This window comes from Rutilus rutilus, assembly GCF_951802725.1.
Source record: "Rutilus rutilus genome assembly, chromosome: 10".
NCBI lineage: Eukaryota > Metazoa > Chordata > Actinopteri > Cypriniformes > Leuciscidae > Rutilus > Rutilus rutilus.
The window spans coordinates 32,423,040-32,445,467 of record NC_140215.1 but is presented as its reverse complement, the minus strand read 5'-3'; the positions used below and the strand labels follow the sequence as shown (position 1 = coordinate 32,445,467).

At 42.0% G+C, this 22,428-nt stretch overlaps 2 protein-coding genes across 2 annotated transcripts; both read left to right on the top strand.

Annotated features, from left to right (window-relative positions):
• The first annotated feature begins 6,431 nt into the window (after nt 1–6,431).
• LOC311298518 (uncharacterized protein) lies at nt 6,432–9,599 on the top strand. The gene is made up of 4 exons (XM_084421521.1): nt 6,432–6,814; nt 7,622–7,753; nt 8,030–8,167; nt 8,435–9,599. The coding sequence occupies exons 1-4, from the start codon at nt 6,730–6,732 to the stop codon at nt 9,499–9,501; spliced, it is 1,422 nt and encodes a 473-aa protein (XP_084277647.1). The 5' UTR covers nt 6,432–6,729; the 3' UTR covers nt 9,502–9,599.
• Nucleotides 9,600–17,662: 8,063 nt separating this feature from the next.
• LOC311298515 (uncharacterized protein) lies at nt 17,663–20,864 on the top strand. The gene is made up of 4 exons (XM_084421516.1): nt 17,663–18,045; nt 18,853–18,984; nt 19,259–19,396; nt 19,664–20,864. The coding sequence occupies exons 1-4, from the start codon at nt 17,961–17,963 to the stop codon at nt 20,764–20,766; spliced, it is 1,458 nt and encodes a 485-aa protein (XP_084277642.1). The 5' UTR covers nt 17,663–17,960; the 3' UTR covers nt 20,767–20,864.
• Nucleotides 20,865–22,428: the final 1,564 nt, after the last annotated feature.

The window sequence follows — 22,428 nt, the reverse complement described above, 5'->3', positions numbered from 1 at the left end:
AGGATCTTTGTACGAGCTGCATTTTTTTCCTCTAACATGGAAAACTGGGCAACCCACATCTCTTTTCAAGCCTGAAGTGAGCAGGTTTTTGTGTAGGTGAAGACATCGTTGAACTCCTTTTTGCCAACACAATATGTTAGCTGAGTGCATCCTCTGCTGCTCACATCCACATTGATGGTTGGCCCTGGTGTCCTCTGCTGCTCACTTCCAGAAAAGAAAATAGCATGTGACTCATTACCACTATCACTGATTCACTTTCAAGAGTAGTCGTGACCGAGAAGTTAAGGCGATGGCCTTGAAAACCATTGGGGTCTCCCCGCGCAGGTTCCAACCCTGCTGACTACGTGGCTCCTTGTCATTTTGTCTGATTGCGACAGGAGTTGTGACATCCAGGATCTTTGTACAAGCTGCTTTTTTTTCTAACAAGGAAATTGGGCTCTTTTCAAGCCTGAAGTGGGCATCGTTTCAAAAGGCCCAGATCATCACTCTTTCAATGTCAGTGTTCCTAGCTTTGGAAGGAGCAACCTATCTCTCTCGTCCCTTTATAAATTGTGGTCTTCATCCTTTAATGCCACAAACTTTAAGCTGACAAAGCATGAACACTTTAAGGAGAAAGTGCTGTTATATCCCAAGGGTGGCTGTTCCCTGGCAAAAGCCCGGTTAGCTCCAATGGTAGAGCATCATACTTTTAATCTGAGGGTCCAGGGTTCAAGTCCCTGTTCGGGTGAAGGTTTGTTGCAGACCTCCCCTAATCTCTTGCTGTGCTCTTCCCAACCTTTGAGGGAGATGGTCTTCCTCTTCAAGATAAGATGTAATTCTTGGTTACTAGCAGTGTTGGGGAGTAACGGAATACATGTACCGGCATTACGTATTCAGAATACAAATTATGAGTAACTGTATTCCGTTACAGTTACAATTTAAATAGTTGGTATTTAGAATACAGTTACATCGTTGAAATCAATTTATTACATGACGATACTTCTCTGTTTCACGAGTTTATTCACTCTCTAAATAAATTAAGGCAACTCCATGCATTTCCCAGAAGCCCCAATATGAAAACGAAAAAAATGTGTGGTTTGCGTGATCAGTCACAATGGAGTCGGAAGAGGAGCAGCGGGAGCTAGAGGTAGAGATGGAGCCGAAACAACAGAGCCAGGGCAAGAATACGTTTCTATCTTGGAAATTCACATTCACATTAGCATTTCACAAGAGAACGAAATATAACTGCAGTGCAACCTCTGCTTGCCAGCAACCAACCTCCTTTCAGCGTCCAAAGACTCCACCTCCAACCTGAAGAAGCATCTTAAAGTAATTTTTTTTCAAATACGTAGACCTACACCACAAAACTAGTTGAAGATAATTTTTTTTAATCGGTCAATTCCAGCGTTATGGACGTGAAATTTGCAGTCAAAACTTGAAATATAAATTCTCAGAAAATGAATTAATAACAATAGTGAAACGTCCGTCTATCCATACTCCCTTAATAAAGGAGTCCAGACATTAGAAAAATATCGGTTTACATGCGTTTTATATTTAATATGAGGGAATAAAAAAATCTTTAACTTTTAGGTGGCAACATTTTTTTTGTTTTTTTGTAATTCTGTGAATTACACTGCGCAAACCAAAAGTAATACTACTCACCGGATGAAGAAGGGTAGGCTCTCCACAGAACATAAAATATTCATGTTATTTAATTTTTCGTATTCGCATTCATGAGGAAAAAAACAATGGTCGTGACAGTTCTCCGTTACGGACGTGAGCGCTCTGAAAGCAGCACTAAAAGACTGCTTTAAAACTTTCACAGAGACCTCAAACAGAAACACAAAGCCTTTCTTTAAAGTGAATTTCGTTTTCGTTTTTTAGAGCTTTCACCCTGCACGCGTTTGCAGTCCGTTTATCCGTTCCAGTTGCGGTGCGTATAGGCTACAGCAGTGCAGCGATCGTTTCCGCACCGAGTCTATTTCTGCTGTGCTGCAAACGCTGAATTAAAGTGACAGCACATGTTTCGTGGTCAAAATGAACACAGATTGAGCTGAAAATGTAGTAATTTAACCATAAATGCATTTAATTAAATTAAATAAAACTAAATTTAGTAATACCACCATTAATGTTTTTAATTAAGTACTGCTTTTTTTCACAGTCATCTTTTTACTTTAAGACCGGGGTAAAGCAATGAAAACAAGACGAAATAATGAACAACACTCGTCTGATTCGTGGAGGTTGAAAAACAAGTTATTTGTGGCATGCAAGATTTATTGTATTTAAATTTAAATGCTAAAAGAAAAGGCATGATAGTCGGCTGTGTTTGTCAATTTTAAGTTTTAATTTAAAATGTTTGCATTTTTAATATAAGGAGCCTACATAGTTAAATATGTTACCACTTGCTTGAACAACTTAATATATAATCTATATAGAAGTAATGCATTGATTAATACGTTGTTTAAATTGTTTAAACTTGAATACGTCTATTAAAGAGTGTATATGTGTAGGCTACAAAGAGAATTGCACCGGTGACAAAACTTTTTTAAAAATAAAAGTTGCTGATAACTTCTGGATTTGAAATACAAATATTGTGTAGGCCTATGTGTTTGTGGTACAGCCACGGATCAGTTACGCACTGCAAACGCAGCATATGTGAAAGCACTACAGCGCGTGCTGCTCCTGCACCGCATACGCACTGCACACAGAGTATGTGTGAAATGGGCGCGTATAAGGTAGAAGGCCCTACTTGCCTCACAGACATGTCTACTTTTAAACAGAACAATTCAACACGAAAGAACTGCTCTCTGCATGTAATCCGTATGAAATGTGCATTTCTCTCTGGCGCGTTCACTAGGCTACTGCGAAGATCACGAGTCAGCATCGTCAACTTCATCTTTGTAACCGACACTGACAAAGAAAACACTTGTTTATTAATAAACAATTAAAATATCTCCTTTCTATATTTGACATAGGCTATTCATAATTATTACTTTTGCTGGTTCTTTGTGACAGCTTTTAGGTGCTTTATTGGCATACGCATCACCACCGCATCACCAGGCCTGTTTATTAAGCAGGATTTGATGGCCAACACTTATAAAATGCAATTCAATGTGGAAGTAATCCAAGTATTCAGAATACGTTACTCAGATTGAGTAACGTAACGGAATAAGTTACAAATGACATTTTTGGGCATGTATTCTGTATTCTGTAACGAAATACGTTTTGAAAGTATCCTTCCCAACACTGGTTACTAGGGACTTTAAGCAACAGCTGCTGATGGAACGGCAACGGCAACGGCAGCCGGAAGTAAGCGTTAACTGCCGTAGCTAAAGAGCGCAAAAATCACTAAGCAACAGTAAAGAGGACGGCGTAGGGGTAATTTAATCATCAAACAAAATACAAAAAAAGGAAGTGATTTTTGAGCAAGAGAAGGGTTGCTTTTGGCATTTAATGATATACAGAAACGATTACAATGCCACATAACCTAAAACATAACATTAACTTTCTTAATCTGTCATGTAGTAACGACTACGGCAAATCAGCTGTTCTCCCGTAGTAGACGGTTACAGTAGAACGTCGCGAGGTAGCAGTTAATGTCGCGCGTGCGCGCGCAATAGAACGACAGAATGCCATTGCCGTTCCACCAGAGGCCGTTGCTTAAAGTCCCTACTGTCTGAGCAAGCGGTGGTGGGGGACTTTGAGAGAACTGAGCTGAAGCTTGCCGTTGACACTGTATGTGCAGGCCCGGGGCGAGTGGAAAGATTGCTTTCTCTGTATAGCATTTAGTACTCTGCGTTGTGCGGGCAGCATCCCCAGTCCAAATCCGGATCATGGCAGTCTTTTCGTGTAGGTGAAGACGTCGCTGAACTCCTTTTTGCCAACACAATATTTTCGCCGGGTTGATCCTCTGCTGCTCACATTGATCCACATTGATAGTTGGCCCCGGTGTTCTCTGATGCTCAAATCCAGAAATGAAAATAGCATGTGACTCACTGGCGGGAGTAGTCGTGGCCGAGAGGTTAAGGCGATGGACTCGAAATCCATTGGGGTCTCCCCGCGCAGGTTCGAACCCTGCCGACTACGTGGCTCCTTGTCTATTTGCGACAGGAATTGTGACATCCAGGAGCTTTGTACGAGCTGCTTTTTTTCTCTAACACAGAAAATTGGGCAACCCACATCTCTGTTCAAGCCTGAAGTGAGCAGGTTTTTGTGTAGGTGAAGACGTCGTTAGTTTATAAATAAGTGTTGGCACACCTGTCCGAGTGGCGCTACAAATTCTTCTAAAATCTGATTTTATTTCGGGCATGTTAAATTAGCGTTCGACAAACGCGAACAAACTTTTAGTTATTTATGTACACTCACAATAACAATTAAATGTTGTGCTTTTGTAAAATAAAGAAAACAAACAGGGTGCGCTTTCTGCCGTCTCGGTCTCCGTCACAGAAATTAACCAAAACTCTATGGCAGGGGTCGGCAACCTAACCCCTCATTTACACTGCACACGTCTGCGGCGCATTACGGCTCCGACAAGGTTTTATTCCGTCCACCACACGGTGCCAACTCACACCAGGAGCATTTCAGAAGCGAAGCGACTGGATGCGTGAGACCACGTGATTTGCCTGTCCGACGTGGTTTTTCTTGATTTTGGGGGTTTCTACCTTACAGTCTATGCTTTCTACCAAGGATATATTGGTGTGCAATACAATTGGGAGTCTGCACATGGTGTTTATTTTGAAATTGACAGTGTTTTTTAACTTTTATTTTGTATTTCCGGTGCGACTTGGACGCGCGTCTGTCAAAAATAGACTAGGCGCCTATATTTAGCGAAGCGGCGCTGAGAGCCGTTTCTGGGAAGCTTCTGAAACGCGCCGCGTCGCGGCCGGTGTAAACACAAGCATTGACTAGAATGGGCGCGATCAGCTCCGGTAGCCGTGTCGCAGCCGTAATGCGCCGCAGATGTGTGCAGTGTAAATGAGGGGTAAGGCACGCGTGCCCGCTGGCACACAAGCAACACATGCGAGAGAAGTGTATGTATTTCATTCAGATAAAGTAGTCTACCTGCACACAGATCTACATTTTGATGTAATAATTCCTCATAGTAAAAAAAGCGTATTTTATTAAGTTAGGAGTAGAGATGCACTATGCCGATTTTATGCCGGTCAAATGCACTCGGGCTCCCCATGATTAACATCGCGCAACATCAGCATCACACGTGCACGTGTAATATTTTTTTTTCGCCGTGCATGTTAATCAATGAGTGCATTCACACCGCGGCAAGGAGCAGCGCGTGAGCGCCCCACAGGAGCAATGAAGCGAGTCTATTTTGTCTGCGCTGCTCACGCTCAATTAAAGTGAAAGCACACTTTTGATGAACAAAATAAATATGATTTCAAACAAAAGTGCCCAAAATGCACAGAACACATTCATGTCTAGTGTGTTTTAACAAGAACTGGATTAGGTTATGTCAGAAAAGAAAATGAAGACTCAAAAATATTTATATAAAATGTACCCATTTAAACTTGTTTTTATTATTCAGTTTGATATGGTATTTTATGAAAAAAAAAATATATATAGAAAAAAAATATTTGTGTGGGCTGTAAAGTGGTTAGAAAAAATGACATCGGAATCGGCTAAAATCGGTATCGGCAGGTCAAACTCAATGGGAAATCGGAATCGGCCTAGAAAATTGTAATCGGTGCATCTCTAGTTAGGAGTTATAAATACTATTAAATTGTCTATCTAAATCTAAAACAAATTTCAAGAGAAATATTTAAATTTCTGTACTATTTCTGTGTAAGCCATTATGAAAATGTAAAATGTTTGTGTATTTATATGAGTGTGTGCGTGTATATATATATATATATATATATATAGGCTATGTGTGTGTTGTGGCACAGTGATGAACTCGGAAACTTAAAAATGGCACTTTATGACAAAAAGGTTGCTGACCCCTGCTCTATAGGCTACTTGCCTCGGTCACGATAAGAAATATGTCTATAGAAAGCTTTGAGTGAACAAATATTATCTGATTATGCAATCCATATGAAACCATCCAATATTAAATTGGCTATGATATAACCGTGGCTGTGTATTCCCCTATATTCACTACAGTGGCTGGAAACATTGTTTTCATTCATAATTACTTGCATGGATTCAAATCAATCAGCAATTGAAAAATTCAGATTCAAATAATAGACATGCCCGTGTTTCTTGATGATCAATGCAGATTTATGCCAGTCTCCAGTAGAGATCCATTTCCTGGAGAGTTTAGGTGTAGGAGTTTAGTCATAATTACAACTTGTAACTTGTGGTAGAACTCCGACTTGTACCACGTGATCGCTGTACCACCTGACCACTGCAGATTAATTTGCCGTTGATAGTGTTGCCATAAAAACAATCAATCATCTCCTAATTACGGTCATTATTACGACATCCAACCCTAATCAAACACACCTGAACAAGCTAATCAAGGTCTTCAAGATTAGGCTATATTAGAAAGCTACAGGCAAATGAATTTCATTAGGGTTGGAGTTACCCAGACCCCCAATTGGATCTTTAAAAACGCATTTTCAAAAAGTGTTTTAAACTCTTTTGATAGCGTTTGGTTTGGGACTCAGCTGATATTTTGATGCAGCAACAGGGATTTTTCTTTGTAGTTTTGTGGTCCTTGCTGTCCGCCCCTCCTGACTCACTAATTCAGTGCATCTTCCAGCAGAGTTGATTTTGAGATTTTTGCAGGTTGAGAGGATGACAGCTCAAGTGTACTGCTCGTTTAGTGCTGTTTTATTGTGTCTGTCTGCTTGTTTGAGCGCAACAGATGCTGGAGTCCTAGGTGAGAAGTTCTTTTAGCTTCATTACGCAGCCTGAAGAAGTGCATAAATAAAGTGCCTTACAAAATTTGATTTCAGACACATCTGCTTACAAAAATACAGTACAGACGTCAAGTGGAAGTTCATCTTTGAATGTTGGTTTAGTTTTAATAATAAGCAAAGTGTAAATATGCAAACTGTCATAAGTTTATGCATTGTACAAGTAACCCATATAATCACTAATAGGCATTTTTGTTTACTGTTAAACACGAACATTAGTGTTACAATATGGCTGCAAAATTGTTACCGGACTGTATCAATCCTGAGTTTAAACTTTTGCTTAAGGTTTTTTTGTTTTAAGAAATGCATAAGCCTACAATATAACGTGGGGAGCTAATTATAACCGATAACTCTGCATTTTACATATATAGTGGGTTTCTATATTTGTTTTGTTTTCTGTTGAGTAGCTTATTAAAATGCTTAAAAGGAAATGAGGGTGGTCATTGCCAACCGCCATTAAAAGAAAGAGGGTGGTCATGGGGATGGCATCATTTTTGAAGATGTACACCAGTAAATTTGTATACAACATATTAACTGATGTCCATGCTTTCTATCAGCATTGCACTATTATTCACTCTACTACAGTGGGGTAGGTTGTATCTGCACTCAGTCTTTGAAACCGATTGATGCAGTTTAGTGAAAAATGGTAGATTTCTAAGCTACTTGAATTGAAGCAGATAAATGTGTGAATATTATAAAGTGAGGCTGAAGCAAACTATTACAGCACTTCCTGGTCTCCCCTAATGATCCTCTTGAATCCTCTTCTGTAGTGCCTGGTCAGTGTCCGGCGACGCTGACGGTCGTGCCCTCCCGACGAGGATGCACTTCTGATAGAGACTGCTCTGGAGGACACAAATGCTGTCAATTTCCCTGTGGGTCCGCGTGTGTGCCACCTGTTTTCAGTGAGTTTTAATTATTGATGCATGCTATACGTCTTGCAGAAAAAAACCCTGAAAAAATGTTTTCACTCAGGAATTGCTAGTAAGTTTCACAAATAACTGCAAAGAAACCGCAAGTAACACATTGAACTAAACGTGAAACTATGAAGTAGATGGACTGAATATTCCGGTAAATCCTCCTACGATTTTTTTTTTTTTTTTTTTTTTTCTCTTTCATACAGCGTATGAGACATTCAGTATTCAGTGATGTGGTTTCTCTGTCATGTGTCTCTATAACAGCAAAGCCAGGGGAGTGTCCAAGTACAAATTTTGGAGCAGGAATGTGTGCAGAGTTGTGTTCCTATGACAGTGACTGTCCGAACAATGAGAAATGCTGCTGCAATGGATGTGGACATCAGTGTATGGATCCATTTGCAGGTATTTGTTGTTATATTAATGTTTGGGTCAGCTTCCTCATTTCAGTTTGTCTTGTTTTATAATTAATCGTTCTCAATGTAAAAATTATTTAGCCAATAGCACGGTTTAAAGTACAGGATGGCTTTACAAAATTAATACGAAAAATTATTAATACGATCATGATTAATAATTAAGAGGAGTAAAACTTGGTATTTGGGTTTTGTGCTGTATCTGAGACTGAATGCCTCTAAACAGACTGACTAAAGTTGACTATCTGGATCCCTCCAGGGAAGCCTGCAGCCGAACCCCGGAAGCCTCCAGGGAAGCCTGCAGCCGAACCACCAGGAAAGCCTGCAGCCGAACCACCAGGAAAACCACCAGGAAAGCCTCCAGGAAAGCCTGCAGCCGAACCACCAGGAAAGCCTCCAGGGAAGCCTGCAGCCGAACCACCAGGAAAGCCTCCAGGGAAGCCTGCAGCCGAACCACCAGGAAAGCCTCCAGGAAAGCCTGCAGCCGAACCTCCAGAGCCTTCTAACGAACTACCGGAGCTTTCTACAGAACTGCCTGAGCCTTCTGCTGAACTGCCTGAGCTGGAGCCTTCTACCGAACCTCCAGAGCCTTCAGACGAACTGCCAGTGACGCTTGCAGCCGAACCCCCGAAGCCTCCAGGAAAGCCTGCAGCCGAACCACCAGGAAAGCCTCCAGGAAAGCCTGCAGCCGAACCACCAGGAAAGCCTCCAGGAAAGCCTGCAGCCGAACCACCAGGAAAGCCTCCAGGAAAGCCTGCAGCCGAACCACCAGGAAAACCACCAGGAAAACCTCCAGGAAAGCCTGCAGCCGAACCACCAGGAAAGCCTCCAGGAAAGCCTGCAGCCGAACCACCAGGAAAGCCACCAGGAAAGCCTCCAGGGAAGCCTGCAGCCGAACCACCAGGAAAGCCTCCAGGGAAGCCTGCAGCTGAACCTCCAGGAAAGCCTGCAGCCGAACCTCCAGAGCCTTCTAACGAACTACCGGAGCCTTCTACAGAACTGCCTGAGCTGGAGCCTTCTACCGAACCTCCGGAGCCTTCAGACGAACTGCCAGTGACGCCTGCAGCCAAACCCCCGAAGCCTCCAATGAAGCCTGCAGCCGAACCCCCGAAGCCTCCGGTGAAGCCTGCAGCTGAATCCCCGAAGCCTCCTGTGAAGCCTGCAGCCGAACCCCCGAAGCCTCCAGGAAAGCCTCCAGGAAAGCCTGCAGCCGAACCTCCAAAGCCTCCAGGAAAGCCTGCAGCCGAACCACCAGGAAAGCCTCCAGGAAAGCCTGCAGCCGAACCGCCAACTTACCCTTATGGGCAATGTCCTGGCCATAAGTAATGTGGCTGTGCATGCAGTTAACTGTGCTGATTTAACCATTGGATGTATGGTGTGTTTTCCCTGTTTATCACCAAATAAATCTCACACTTGTAAGACCATTTTCCTCTCTTTTTTTTTTTAAGTGGGAAAACAAGGAATTTGATTTTGTATTCCAGTGTTAGTTTGGCTGTTCTCTCTCATAATGGCTCATTGGAATCAATGCATGAAATCCCACCCTCCAAAGCCTCGCCGCCTTCAAAACGCTTGAACACACAGCAGAGTCTGTAAAGTGTCACAAGATGAAAGACTGCACTAAATTGCCTCATGTCTACAATGCATAATATTACAGTGATAATGAATGTAAACAACTTGCTGTGCTCTAGTTGTACCACCTGACTGATGCAGATTCATTTCGCTGTTGACATGGAAACGTCTGAATCAAAATGCCATGATTGGATGAAGAATTCTATTATTGATTGCTATAGGATGTGAAGTTTCAACCAGTATTGCCTATTGACTAATAGTCTTCTGCATTCTGAAGCATTTTAGTGAAATTGTGTCTTCTAGTGGTCATTTTAGGAAGTTGCAACTTCAAGCCTATTAACAGATGATCCCTTTAGTTACCTGTGACCAAATGAGTTCTGAATGCCTGTAATGCCGAGTTCACACTGCACAATTTTCAGAGTAGTCGGGTCACTGTTCTTTTCACACCGCACGACTATCTGGGGTAACGTTCAGTTGCTGCTGTGTGCACACTGCACCGATGACAGTTTCACACTGGAGTGGCTCAGTGGTTCATGTAGGTTGTCTACAAACCGGAAGGTTGGCGGTTCAATCCCCGGTTCCACCTGTCGAGGTGTCCATGAGCAAGACACCTAACCCCAGCTGCTCCTGACGAGCTGGATGGCGCCTTGCATGGCTGATACCGCCGTCGGTGTATGAATGGGTAAATGTGAGGCAATATGTAAAGCGTAGATGGCCAAGCCATAATGCCAGAATAAAGAGATGTCAAAGGTTCGTCCATTGACTACAATAAAGCATGAATGGTTCTCCTCACCAGACATTAGTCATAGACTGTAAATGGGCAATAACATATTTGATTAGCATCTTATCAGCCTTCTCTAAAAAACTCCCCTGACATCATCTTAGAAAATGTATATACAATTCATAGATTTAGAGATGATATCCTCAGATTTGAAATGAAGCATGACCACACCAGTGGCTACACTGTGGTTGTGGTTATAAGTTGTTATACTGCATTCACATAATATGTTTATACATTTAATACATACACTCTTAATATATATATATTTGTTTTTATGTTTCAGCTTTTATATCTCAATATTAATAAGAGTCTGATTAATTCTGAGTCTTGAACTGTAAACTGTCAAGAGTTGGCTTTCTAAATATATGTTGGTTATGTGTCTATTCAGAATGACTTTTTATTTTGGGTATGTAATGTATGCCCCACTTGCCAAAATTGGGTCTGTCTGGTAAGGGGTTAATGCCACAAACTTTAAGCTGAGGATAACATAACTCTAAGGCTAGCTCAGTCGGTAGAGCATCAGACTTTTAATCTGAGGGTTCAGGGTTCAAGTCCCTGCTTGGGTCTTGAAATCCATTGGGGTCTCCCCGTTCAGGTTCGAACCCTGCCGACTACGTGGCTCTTTGTTTGTTTCCGGCAGGAACTGTAACATCCAGGATCTTTGTACGAGCTGCATTTTTTTCCTCTAACATGGAAAACTGGGCAACCCACATCTCTTTTCAAGCCTGAAGTGAGCAGGTTTTTGTGTAGGTGAAGACATCGTTGAACTCCTTTTTGCCAACACAATATGTTAGCTGAGTGCATCCTCTGCTGCTCACATCCACATTGATGGTTGGCCCTGGTGTCCTCTGCTGCTCACTTCCAGAAAAGAAAATAGCATGTGACTCATTACCACTATCACTGATTCACTTTCAAGAGTAGTCGTGACCGAGAAGTTAAGGCGATGGCCTTGAAAACCATTGGGGTCTCCCCGCGCAGGTTCCAACCCTGCTGACTACGTGGCTCCTTGTCATTTTGTCTGATTGCGACAGGAGTTGTGACATCCAGGATCTTTGTACAAGCTGCTTTTTTTTCTAACAAGGAAATTGGGCTCTTTTCAAGCCTGAAGTGGGCATCGTTTCAAAAGGCCCAGATCATCACTCTTTCAATGTCAGTGTTCCTAGCTTTGGAAGGAGCAACCTATCTCTCTCGTCCCTTTATAAATTGTGGTCTTCATCCTTTAATGCCACAAACTTTAAGCTGACAAAGCATGAACACTTTAAGGAGAAAGTGCTGTTATATCCCAAGGGTGGCTGTTCCCTGGCAAAAGCCCGGTTAGCTCCAATGGTAGAGCATCATACTTTTAATCTGAGGGTCCAGGGTTCAAGTCCCTGTTCGGGTGAAGGTTTGTTGCAGACCTCCCCTAATCTCTTGCTGTGCTCTTCCCAACCTTTGAGGGAGATGGTCTTCCTCTTCAAGATAAGATGTAATGCTTGGTTACTAGCAGTGTTGGGGAGTAACGGAATACATGTACCGGCATTACGTATTCAGAATACAAATTATGAGTAACTGTATTCCGTTACAGTTACAATTTAAATAGTTGGTATTTAGAATACAGTTACATCGTTGAAATCAATTTATTACATGACGATACTTCTCTGTTTCACGAGTTTATTCACTCTCTAAATAAATTAAGGCAACTCCATGCATTTCCCAGAAGCCCCAATATGAAAACGAAAAAAATGTGTGGTTTGCGTGATCAGTCACAATGGAGTCGGAAGAGGAGCAGCGGGAGCTAGAGGTAGAGATGGAGCCGAAACAACAGAGCCAGGGCAAGAATACGTTTCTATCTTGGAAATTCACATTCACATTAGCATTTCACAAGAGAACGAAATATAACTGCAGTGCAACCTCTGCTTGCCAGCAACCAACCTCCTTTCAGCGTCCAAAGACTCCACCTCCAACCTGAAGAAGCATCTTAAAGTAATTTTTTTTCAAATACGTAGACCTACACCACAAAACTAGTTGAAGATAATTTTTTTTAATCGGTCAATTCCAGCGTTATGGACGTGAAATTTGCAGTCAAAACTTGAAATATAAATTCTCAGAAAATGAATTAATAACAATAGTGAAACGTCCGTCTATCCATACTCCCTTAATAAAGGAGTCCAGACATTAGAAAAATATCGGTTTACATGCGTTTTATATTTAATATGAGGGAATAAAAAAATCTTTAACTTTTAGGTGGCAACATTTTTTTTGTTTTTTTGTAATTCTGTGAATTACACTGCGCAAACCAAAAGTAATACTACTCACCGGATGAAGAAGGGTAGGCTCTCCACAGAACATAAAATATTCATGTTATTTAATTTTTCGTATTCGCATTCATGAGGAAAAAAACAATGGTCGTGACAGTTCTCCGTTACGGACGTGAGCGCTCTGAAAGCAGCACTAAAAGACTGCTTTAAAACTTTCACAGAGACCTCAAACAGAAACACAAAGCCTTTCTTTAAAGTGAATTTCGTTTTCGTTTTTTAGAGCTTTCACCCTGCACGCGTTTGCAGTCCGTTTATCCGTTCCAGTTGCGGTGCGTATGGGCTACAGCAGTGCAGCGATCGTTTCCGCACCGAGTCTATTTCTGCTGTGCTGCAAACGCTGAATTAAAGTGACAGCACATGTTTCGTGGTCAAAATGAACACAGATTGAGCTGAAAATGTAGTAATTTAACCATAAATGCATTTAATTAAATTAAATAAAACTAAATTTAGTAATACCACCATTAATGTTTTTAATTAAGTACTGCTTTTTTTCACAGTCATCTTTTTACTTTAAGACCGGGGTAAAGCAATGAAAACAAGACGAAATAATGAACAACACTCGTCTGATTCGTGGAGGTTGAAAAACAAGTTATTTGTGGCATGCAAGATTTATTGTATTTAAATTTAAATGCTAAAAGAAAAGGCATGATAGTCGGCTGTGTTTGTCAATTTTAAGTTTTAATTTAAAATGTTTGCATTTTTAATATAAGGAGCCTACATAGTTAAATATGTTACCACTTGCTTGAACAACTTAATATATAATCTATATAGAAGTAATGCATTGATTAATACGTTGTTTAAATTGTTTAAACTTGAATACGTCTATTAAAGAGTGTATATGTGTAGGCTACAAAGAGAATTGCACCGGTGACAAAACTTTTTTAAAAATAAAAGTTGCTGATAACTTCTGGATTTGAAATACAAATATTGTGTAGGCCTATGTGTTTGTGGTACAGCCACGGATCAGTTACGCACTGCAAACGCAGCATATGTGAAAGCACTACTGCGCGTGCTGCTCCTGCACCGCATACGCACTGCACACAGAGTATGTGTGAAATGGGCGCGTATAAGGTAGAAGGCCCTACTTGCCTCACAGACATGTCTACTTTTAAACAGAACAATTCAACACGAAAGAACTGCTCTCTGCATGTAATCCGTATGAAATGTGCATTTCTCTCTGGCGCGTTCACTAGGCTACTGCGAAGATCACGAGTCAGCATCGTCAACTTCATCTTTGTAACCGACACTGACAAAGAAAACACTTGTTTATTAATAAACAATTAAAATATCTCCTTTCTATATTTGACATAGGCTATTCATAATTATTACTTTTGCTGGTTCTTTGTGACAGCTTTTAGGTGCTTTATTGGCATACGCATCACCACCGCATCACCAGGCCTGTTTATTAAGCAGGATTTGATGGCCAACACTTATAAAATGCAATTCAATGTGGAAGTAATCCAAGTATTCAGAATACGTTACTCAGATTGAGTAACGTAACGGAATAAGTTACAAATGACATTTTTGGGCATGTATTCTGTATTCTGTAACGAAATACGTTTTGAAAGTATCCTTCCCAACACTGGTTACTAGGGACTTTAAGCAACAGCTGCTGATGGAACGGCAACGGCAACGGCAGCCGGAAGTAAGCGTTAACTGCCGTAGCTAAAGAGCGCAAAAATCACTAAGCAACAGTAAAGAGGACGGCGTAGGGGTAATTTAATCATCAAACAAAATACAAAAAAAGGAAGTGATTTTTGAGCAAGAGAAGGGTTGCTTTTGGCATTTAATGATATACAGAAACGATTACAATGCCACATAACCTAAAACATAACATTAACTTTCTTAATCTGTCATGTAGTAACGACTACGGCAAATCAGCTGTTCTCCCGTAGTAGACGGTTACAGTAGAACGTCGCGAGGTAGCAGTTAATGTCGCGCGTGCGCGCGCAATAGAACGACAGAATGCCATTGCCGTTCCACCAGAGGCCGTTGCTTAAAGTCCCTACTGTCTGAGCAAGCGGTGGTGGGGGACTTTGAGAGAACTGAGCTGAAGCTTGCCGTTGACACTGTATGTGCAGGCCCGGGGCGAGTGGAAAGATTGCTTTCTCTGTATAGCATTTAGTACTCTGCGTTGTGCGGGCAGCATCCCCAGTCCAAATCCGGATCATGGCAGTCTTTTCGTGTAGGTGAAGACGTCGCTGAACTCCTTTTTGCCAACACAATATTTTCGCCGGGTTGATCCTCTGCTGCTCACATTGATCCACATTGATAGTTGGCCCCGGTGTTCTCTGATGCTCAAATCCAGAAATGAAAATAGCATGTGACTCACTGGCGGGAGTAGTCGTGGCCGAGAGGTTAAGGCGATGGACTCGAAATCCATTGGGGTCTCCCCGCGCAGGTTCGAACCCTGCCGACTACGTGGCTCCTTGTCTATTTGCGACAGGAATTGTGACATCCAGGAGCTTTGTACGAGCTGCTTTTTTTCTCTAACACAGAAAATTGGGCAACCCACATCTCTGTTCAAGCCTGAAGTGAGCAGGTTTTTGTGTAGGTGAAGACGTCGTTAGTTTATAAATAAGTGTTGGCACACCTGTCCGAGTGGCGCTACAAATTCTTCTAAAATCTGATTTTATTTCGGGCATGTTAAATTAGCGTTCGACAAACGCGAACAAACTTTTAGTTATTTATGTACACTCACAATAACAATTAAATGTTGTGCTTTTGTAAAATAAAGAAAACAAACAGGGTGCGCTTTCTGCCGTCTCGGTCTCCGTCACAGAAATTAACCAAAACTCTATGGCAGGGGTCGGCAACCTAACCCCTCATTTACACTGCACACGTCTGCGGCGCATTACGGCTCCGACAAGGTTTTATTCCGTCCACCACACGGTGCCAACTCACACCAGGAGCATTTCAGAAGCGAAGCGACTGGATGCGTGAGACCACGTGATTTGCCTGTCCGACGTGGTTTTTCTTGATTTTGGGGGTTTCTACCTTACAGTCTATGCTTTCTACCAAGGATATATTGGTGTGCAATACAATTGGGAGTCTGCACATGGTGTTTATTTTGAAATTGACAGTGTTTTTTAACTTTTATTTTGTATTTCCGGTGCGACTTGGACGCGCGTCTGTCAAAAATAGACTAGGCGCCTATATTTAGCGAAGCGGCGCTGAGAGCCGTTTCTGGGAAGCTTCTGAAACGCGCCGCGTCGCGGCCGGTGTAAACACAAGCATTGACTAGAATGGGCGCGATCAGCTCCGGTAGCCGTGTCGCAGCCGTAATGCGCCGCAGATGTGTGCAGTGTAAATGAGGGGTAAGGCACGCGTGCCCGCTGGCACACAAGCAACACATGCGAGAGAAGTGTATGTATTTCATTCAGATAAAGTAGTCTACCTGCACACAGATCTACATTTTGATGTAATAATTCCTCATAGTAAAAAAAGCGTATTTTATTAAGTTAGGAGTAGAGATGCACCGATTGATCCGCTGGTGACCGGAATTGGCCGATTTTCACGTGATCGGCCATATGCCGATTTTATGCCGGTCAAATGCACTCGGGCTCCCCATGATTAACATCGCGCAACATCAGCATCACACGTGCACGTGTAATATTTTTTTTTCGCCGTGCATGTTAATCAATGAGTGCATTCACACCGCGGCAAGGAGCAGCGCGTGAGCGCCCCACAGGAGCAATGAAGCGAGTCTATTTTGTCTGCGCTGCTCACGCTCAATTAAAGTGAAAGCACACTTTTGATGAACAAAATAAATATGATTTCAAACAAAAGTGCCCAAAATGCACAGAATGTGCATGTCTAGTGTGTTTTAACAAGAACTGGATTAGGTTATGTCAGAAAAGAAAATGAAGACTCAAAAATATTTATATAAAATGTACCCATTTAAACTTGTTTTTATTATTCAGTTTGATATGGTATTTTATGAAAAAAATATATATATAGAAAAAAAAATATTTGTGTGGGCTGTAAAGTGGTTAGAAAAAATGACATCGGAATCGGCTAAAATCGGTATCGGCAGGTCAAACTCAATGGGAAATCGGAATCGGCCTAGAAAATTGTAATCGGTGCATCTCTAGTTAGGAGTTATAAATACTATTAAATTGTCTATCTAAATCTAAAACAAATTTCAAGAGAAATATTTAAATTTCTGTACTATTTCTGTGTAAGCCATTATGAAAATGTAAAATGTTTGTGTATTTATATGAGTGTGTGCGTGTATATATATATATATATATATATATATATAGGCTATGTGTGTGTTGTGGCACAGTGATGAACTCGGAAACTTAAAAATGGCACTTTATGACAAAAAGGTTGCTGACCCCTGCTCTATAGGCTACTTGCCTCGGTCACGATAAGAAATATGTCTATAGAAAGCTTTGAGTGAACAAATATTATCTGATTATGCAATCCATATGAAACCATCCAATATTAAATTGGCTATGATATAACCGTGGCTGTGTATTCCCCTATATTCACTACAGTGGCTGGAAACATTGTTTTCATTCATAATTACTTGCATGGATTCAAATCAATCAGCAATTGAAAAATTCAGATTCAAATAATAGACATGCCCGTGTTTCTTGATGATCAATGCAGATTTATGCCAGTCTCCAGTAGAGATCCATTTCCTGGAGAGTTTAGGTGTAGGAGTTTAGTCATAATTACAACTTGTAACTTGTGGTAGAACTCCGACTTGTACCACGTGATCGCTGTACCACCTGACCACTGCAGATTAATTTGCCGTTGATAGTGTTGCCATAAAAACAATCAATCATCTCCTAATTACGGTCATTATTACGACATCCAACCCTAATCAAACACACCTGAACAAGCTAATCAAGGTCTTCAAGATTAGGCTATATTAGAAAGCTACAGGCAAATGAATTTCATTAGGGTTGGAGTTACCCAGACCCCCAATTGGATCTTTAAAAATGCATTTTCAAAAAGTGTTTTAAACTCTTTTGATAGCGTTTGGTTTGGGACTCAGCTGATATTTTGATGCAGCAACAGGGATTTTTCTTTGTAGTTTTGTGGTCCTTGCTGTCCGCCCCTCCTGACTCACTAATTCAGTGCATCTTCCAGCAGAGTTGATTTTGAGATTTTTGCAGGTTGAGAGGATGACAGCTCAAGTGTACTGCTCGTTTAGTGCTGTTTTATTGTGTCTGTCTGCTTGTTTGAGCGCAACAGATGCTGGAGTCCTAGGTGAGAAGTTCTTTTAGCTTCATTACGCAGCCTGAAGAAGTGCATAAATAAAGTGCCTTACAAAATTTGATTTCAGACACATCTGCTTACAAAAATACAGTACAGACGTCAAGTGGAAGTTCATCTTTGAATGTTGGTTTAGTTTTAATAATAAGCAAAGTGTAAATATGCAAACTGTCATAAGTTTATGCATTGTACAAGTAACCCATATAATCACTAATAGGCATTTTTGTTTACTGTTAAACACGAACATTAGTGTTACAATATGGCTGCAAAATTGTTACCGGACTGTATCAATCCTGAGTTTAAACTTTTGCTTAAGGTTTTTTTGTTTTAAGAAATGCATAAGCCTACAATATAACGTGGGGAGCTAATTATAACCGATAACTCTGCATTTTACATATATAGTGGGTTTCTATATTTGTTTTGTTTTCTGTTGAGTAGCTTATTAAAATGCTTAAAAGGAAATGAGGGTGGTCATTACCAACCGCCATTAAAAGAAAGAGGGTGGTCATGGGGATGGCATCATTTTTGAAGATGTACACCAGTAAATTTGTATACAACATATTAACTGATGTCCATGCTTTCTATCAGCATTGCACTATTATTCACTCTACTACAGTGGGGTAGGTTGTATCTGCACTCAGTCTTTGAAACCGATTGATGCAGTTTAGTGAAAAATGGTAGATTTCTAAGCTACTTGAATTGAAGCAGATAAATGTGTGAATATTATAAAGTGAGGCTGAAGCAAACTATTACAGCACTTCCTGGTCTCCCCTAATGATCCTCTTGAATCCTCTTCTGTAGTGCCTGGTCAGTGTCCGGCGACGCTGACGGTCGTGCCCTCCCGACGAGGATGCACTTCTGATAGAGACTGCTCTGGAGGACACAAATGCTGTCAATTTCCCTGTGGGTCCGCGTGTGTGCCACCTGTTTTCAGTGAGTTTTAATTATTGATGCATGCTATACGTCTTGCAGAAAAAAACCCTGAAAAAATGTTTTCACTCAGGAATTGCTAGTAAGTTTCACAAATAACTGCAAAGAAACCGCAAGTAACACATTGAACTAAACGTGAAACTATGAAGTAGATGGACTGAATATTCCGGTAAATCCTCCTACGATTTTTTTTTTTTTTTTTTTTTCTCTTTCATACAGCGTATGAGACATTCAGTATTCAGTGATGTGGTTTCTCTGTCATGTGTCTCTATAACAGCAAAGCCAGGGGAGTGTCCAAGTACAAATTTTGGAGCAGGAATGTGTGCAGAGTTGTGTTCCTATGACAGTGACTGTCCGAACAATGAGAAATGCTGCTGCAATGGATGTGGACATCAGTGTATGGATCCATTTGCAGGTATTTGTTGTTATATTAATGTTTGGGTCAGCTTCCTCATTTCAGTTTGTCTTGTTTTATAATTAATCGTTCTCAATGTAAAAATTATTTAGCCAATAGCACGGTTTAAAGTACAGGATGGCTTTACAAAATTAATACGAAAAATTATTAATACGATCATGATTAATAATTAAGAGGAGTAAAACTTGGTATTTGGGTTTTGTGCTGTATCTGAGACTGAATGCCTCTAAACAGACTGACTAAAGTTGACTATCTGGATCCCTCCAGGGAAGCCTGCAGCCGAACCCCGGAAGCCTCCAGGGAAGCCTGCAGCCGAACCACCAGGAAAGCCTCCAGGAAAGCCTGCAGCCGAACCACCAGGAAAACCACCAGGAAAGCCTCCAGGAAAGCCTGCAGCCGAACCACCAGGAAAGCCTCCAGGGAAGCCTGCAGCCGAACCACCAGGAAAGCCTCCAGGGAAGCCTGCAGCCGAACCACCAGGAAAGCCTCCAGGAAAGCCTGCAGCCGAACCTCCAGAGCCTTCTAACGAACTACCGGAGCTTTCTACAGAACTGCCTGAGCCTTCTGCTGAACTGCCTGAGCTGGAGCCTTCTACCGAACCTCCAGAGCCTTCAGACGAACTGCCAGTGACGCTTGCAGCCGAACCCCCGAAGCCTCCAGGAAAGCCTGCAGCCGAACCACCAGGAAAGCCTCCAGGAAAGCCTGCAGCCGAACCACCAGGAAAGCCTCCAGGAAAGCCTGCAGCCGAACCACCAGGAAAGCCTCCAGGAAAGCCTGCAGCCGAACCACCAGGAAAACCACCAGGAAAACCTCCAGGAAAGCCTGCAGCCGAACCACCAGGAAAGCCTCCAGGAAAGCCTGCAGCCGAACCACCAGGAAAGCCACCAGGAAAGCCTCCAGGGAAGCCTGCAGCCGAACCACCAGGAAAGCCTCCAGGGAAGCCTGCAGCTGAACCTCCAGGAAAGCCTGCAGCCGAACCTCCAGAGCCTTCTAACGAACTACCGGAGCCTTCTACAGAACTGCCTGAGCTGGAGCCTTCTACCGAACCTCCGGAGCCTTCAGACGAACTGCCAGTGACGCCTGCAGCTAAACCCCCGAAGCCTCCAATGAAGCCTGCAGCCGAACCCCCGAAGCCTCCGGTGAAGCCTGCAGCTGAATCCCCGAAGCCTCCTGTGAAGCCTGCAGCCGAACCCCCGAAGCCTCCAGGAAAGCCTGAAGCCAAACCACCAGGAAAGCCTCCAGGAAAGCCTGCAGCCGAACCTCCAAAGCCTCCAGGAAAGCCTGCAGCCGAACCACCAGGAAAGCCTCCAGGAAAGCCTGCAGCCGAACCGCCAACTTACCCTTATGGGCAATGTCCTGGCCATAAGTAATGTGGCTGTGCATGCAGTTAACTGTGCTGATTTAACCATTGGATGTATGGTGTGTTTTCCCTGTTTATCACCAAATAAATCTCACACTTGTAAGACCATTTTCCTCTCTTTTTTTTTTTAAGTGGGAAAACAAGGAATTTGATTTTGTATTCCAGTGTTAGTTTGGCTGTTCTCTCTCATAATGGCTCATTGGAATCAATGCATGAAATCCCACCCTCCAAAGCCTCGCCGCCTTCAAAACGCTTGAACACACAGCAGAGTCTGTAAAGTGTCACAAGATGAAAGACTGCACTAAATTGCCTCATGTCTACAATGCATAATATTACAGTGATAATGAATGTAAACAACTTGCAGTGCTCTAGTTGTACCACCTGACTGATGCAGATTCATTTCGCTGTTGACATGGAAACGTCTGAATCAAAATGCCATGATTGGATGAAGAATTCTATTATTGATTGCTATAGGATGTGAAGTTTCAACCAGTATTGCCTATTGACTAATAGTCTTCTGCATTCTGAAGCATTTTAGTGAAATTGTGTCTTCTAGTGGTCATTTTAGGAAGTTGCAACTTCAAGCCTATTAACAGATGATCCCTTTAGTTACCTGCGACCAAATGAGTTCTGAATGCCTGTAATGCCGAGTTCACACTGCACAATTTTCAGAGTAGTCGGGTCACTGTTCTTTTCACACCGCACGACTATCTGGGGTAACGTTCAGTTGCTGCTGTGTGCACACTGCACCGATGACAGTTTCACACTGGAGTGGCTCAGTGGTTCATGTAGGTTGTCTACAAACCGGAAGGTTGGTGGTTCAATCCCCGGTTCCACCTGTCGAGGTGTCCATGAGCAAGACACCTAACCCCAGCTGCTCCTGACGAGCTGGATGGCGCCTTGCATGGCTGATACCGCCGTCGGTGTATGAATGGGTAAATGTGAGGCAATATGTAAAGCGTAGATGGCCAAGCCATAATGCCAGAATAAAGAGATGTCAAAGGTTCGTCCATTGACTACAATAAAGCATGAATGGGCCAGTTCTCCTCACCAGACATTAGTCATAGACTGTAAATGGGCAATAACATATTTGATTAGCATCTTATCAGCCTTCTCTAAAAAACTCCCCTGACATCATCTTAGAAAATGTATATACAATTCATAGATTTAGAGATATCATCCTCAGATTTGAAATGAAGCATGACCACACCAGTGGCTACACTGTGGTTGTGGTTATAAGTTGTTATACTGCATTCACATAATATGTTTATACATTTAATACATACACTCTTAATATATATATTTTTGTTTTTATGTTTCAGCTTTTATATCTCAATATTAATAAGAGTCTGATTAATTCTGAGTCTTGAACTGTAAACTGTCAAGAGTTGGCTTTCTAAATATATGTTGGTTATGTGTCTATTCAGAATGACTTTTTATTTTGGGTATGTAATGTATGCCCCACTTGCCAAAATTGGGTCTGTCTGGTAAGGGGTTAATGCCACAAACTTTAAGCTGAGGATAACATAACTCTAAGGCTAGCTCAGTCGGTAGAGCATCAGACTTTTAATCTGAGGGTTCAGGGTTCAAGTCCCTGCTTGGGTCTTGAAATCCATTGGGGTCTCCCCGTTCAGGTTCGAACCCTGCCGACTACGTGGCTCTTTGTCTGTTT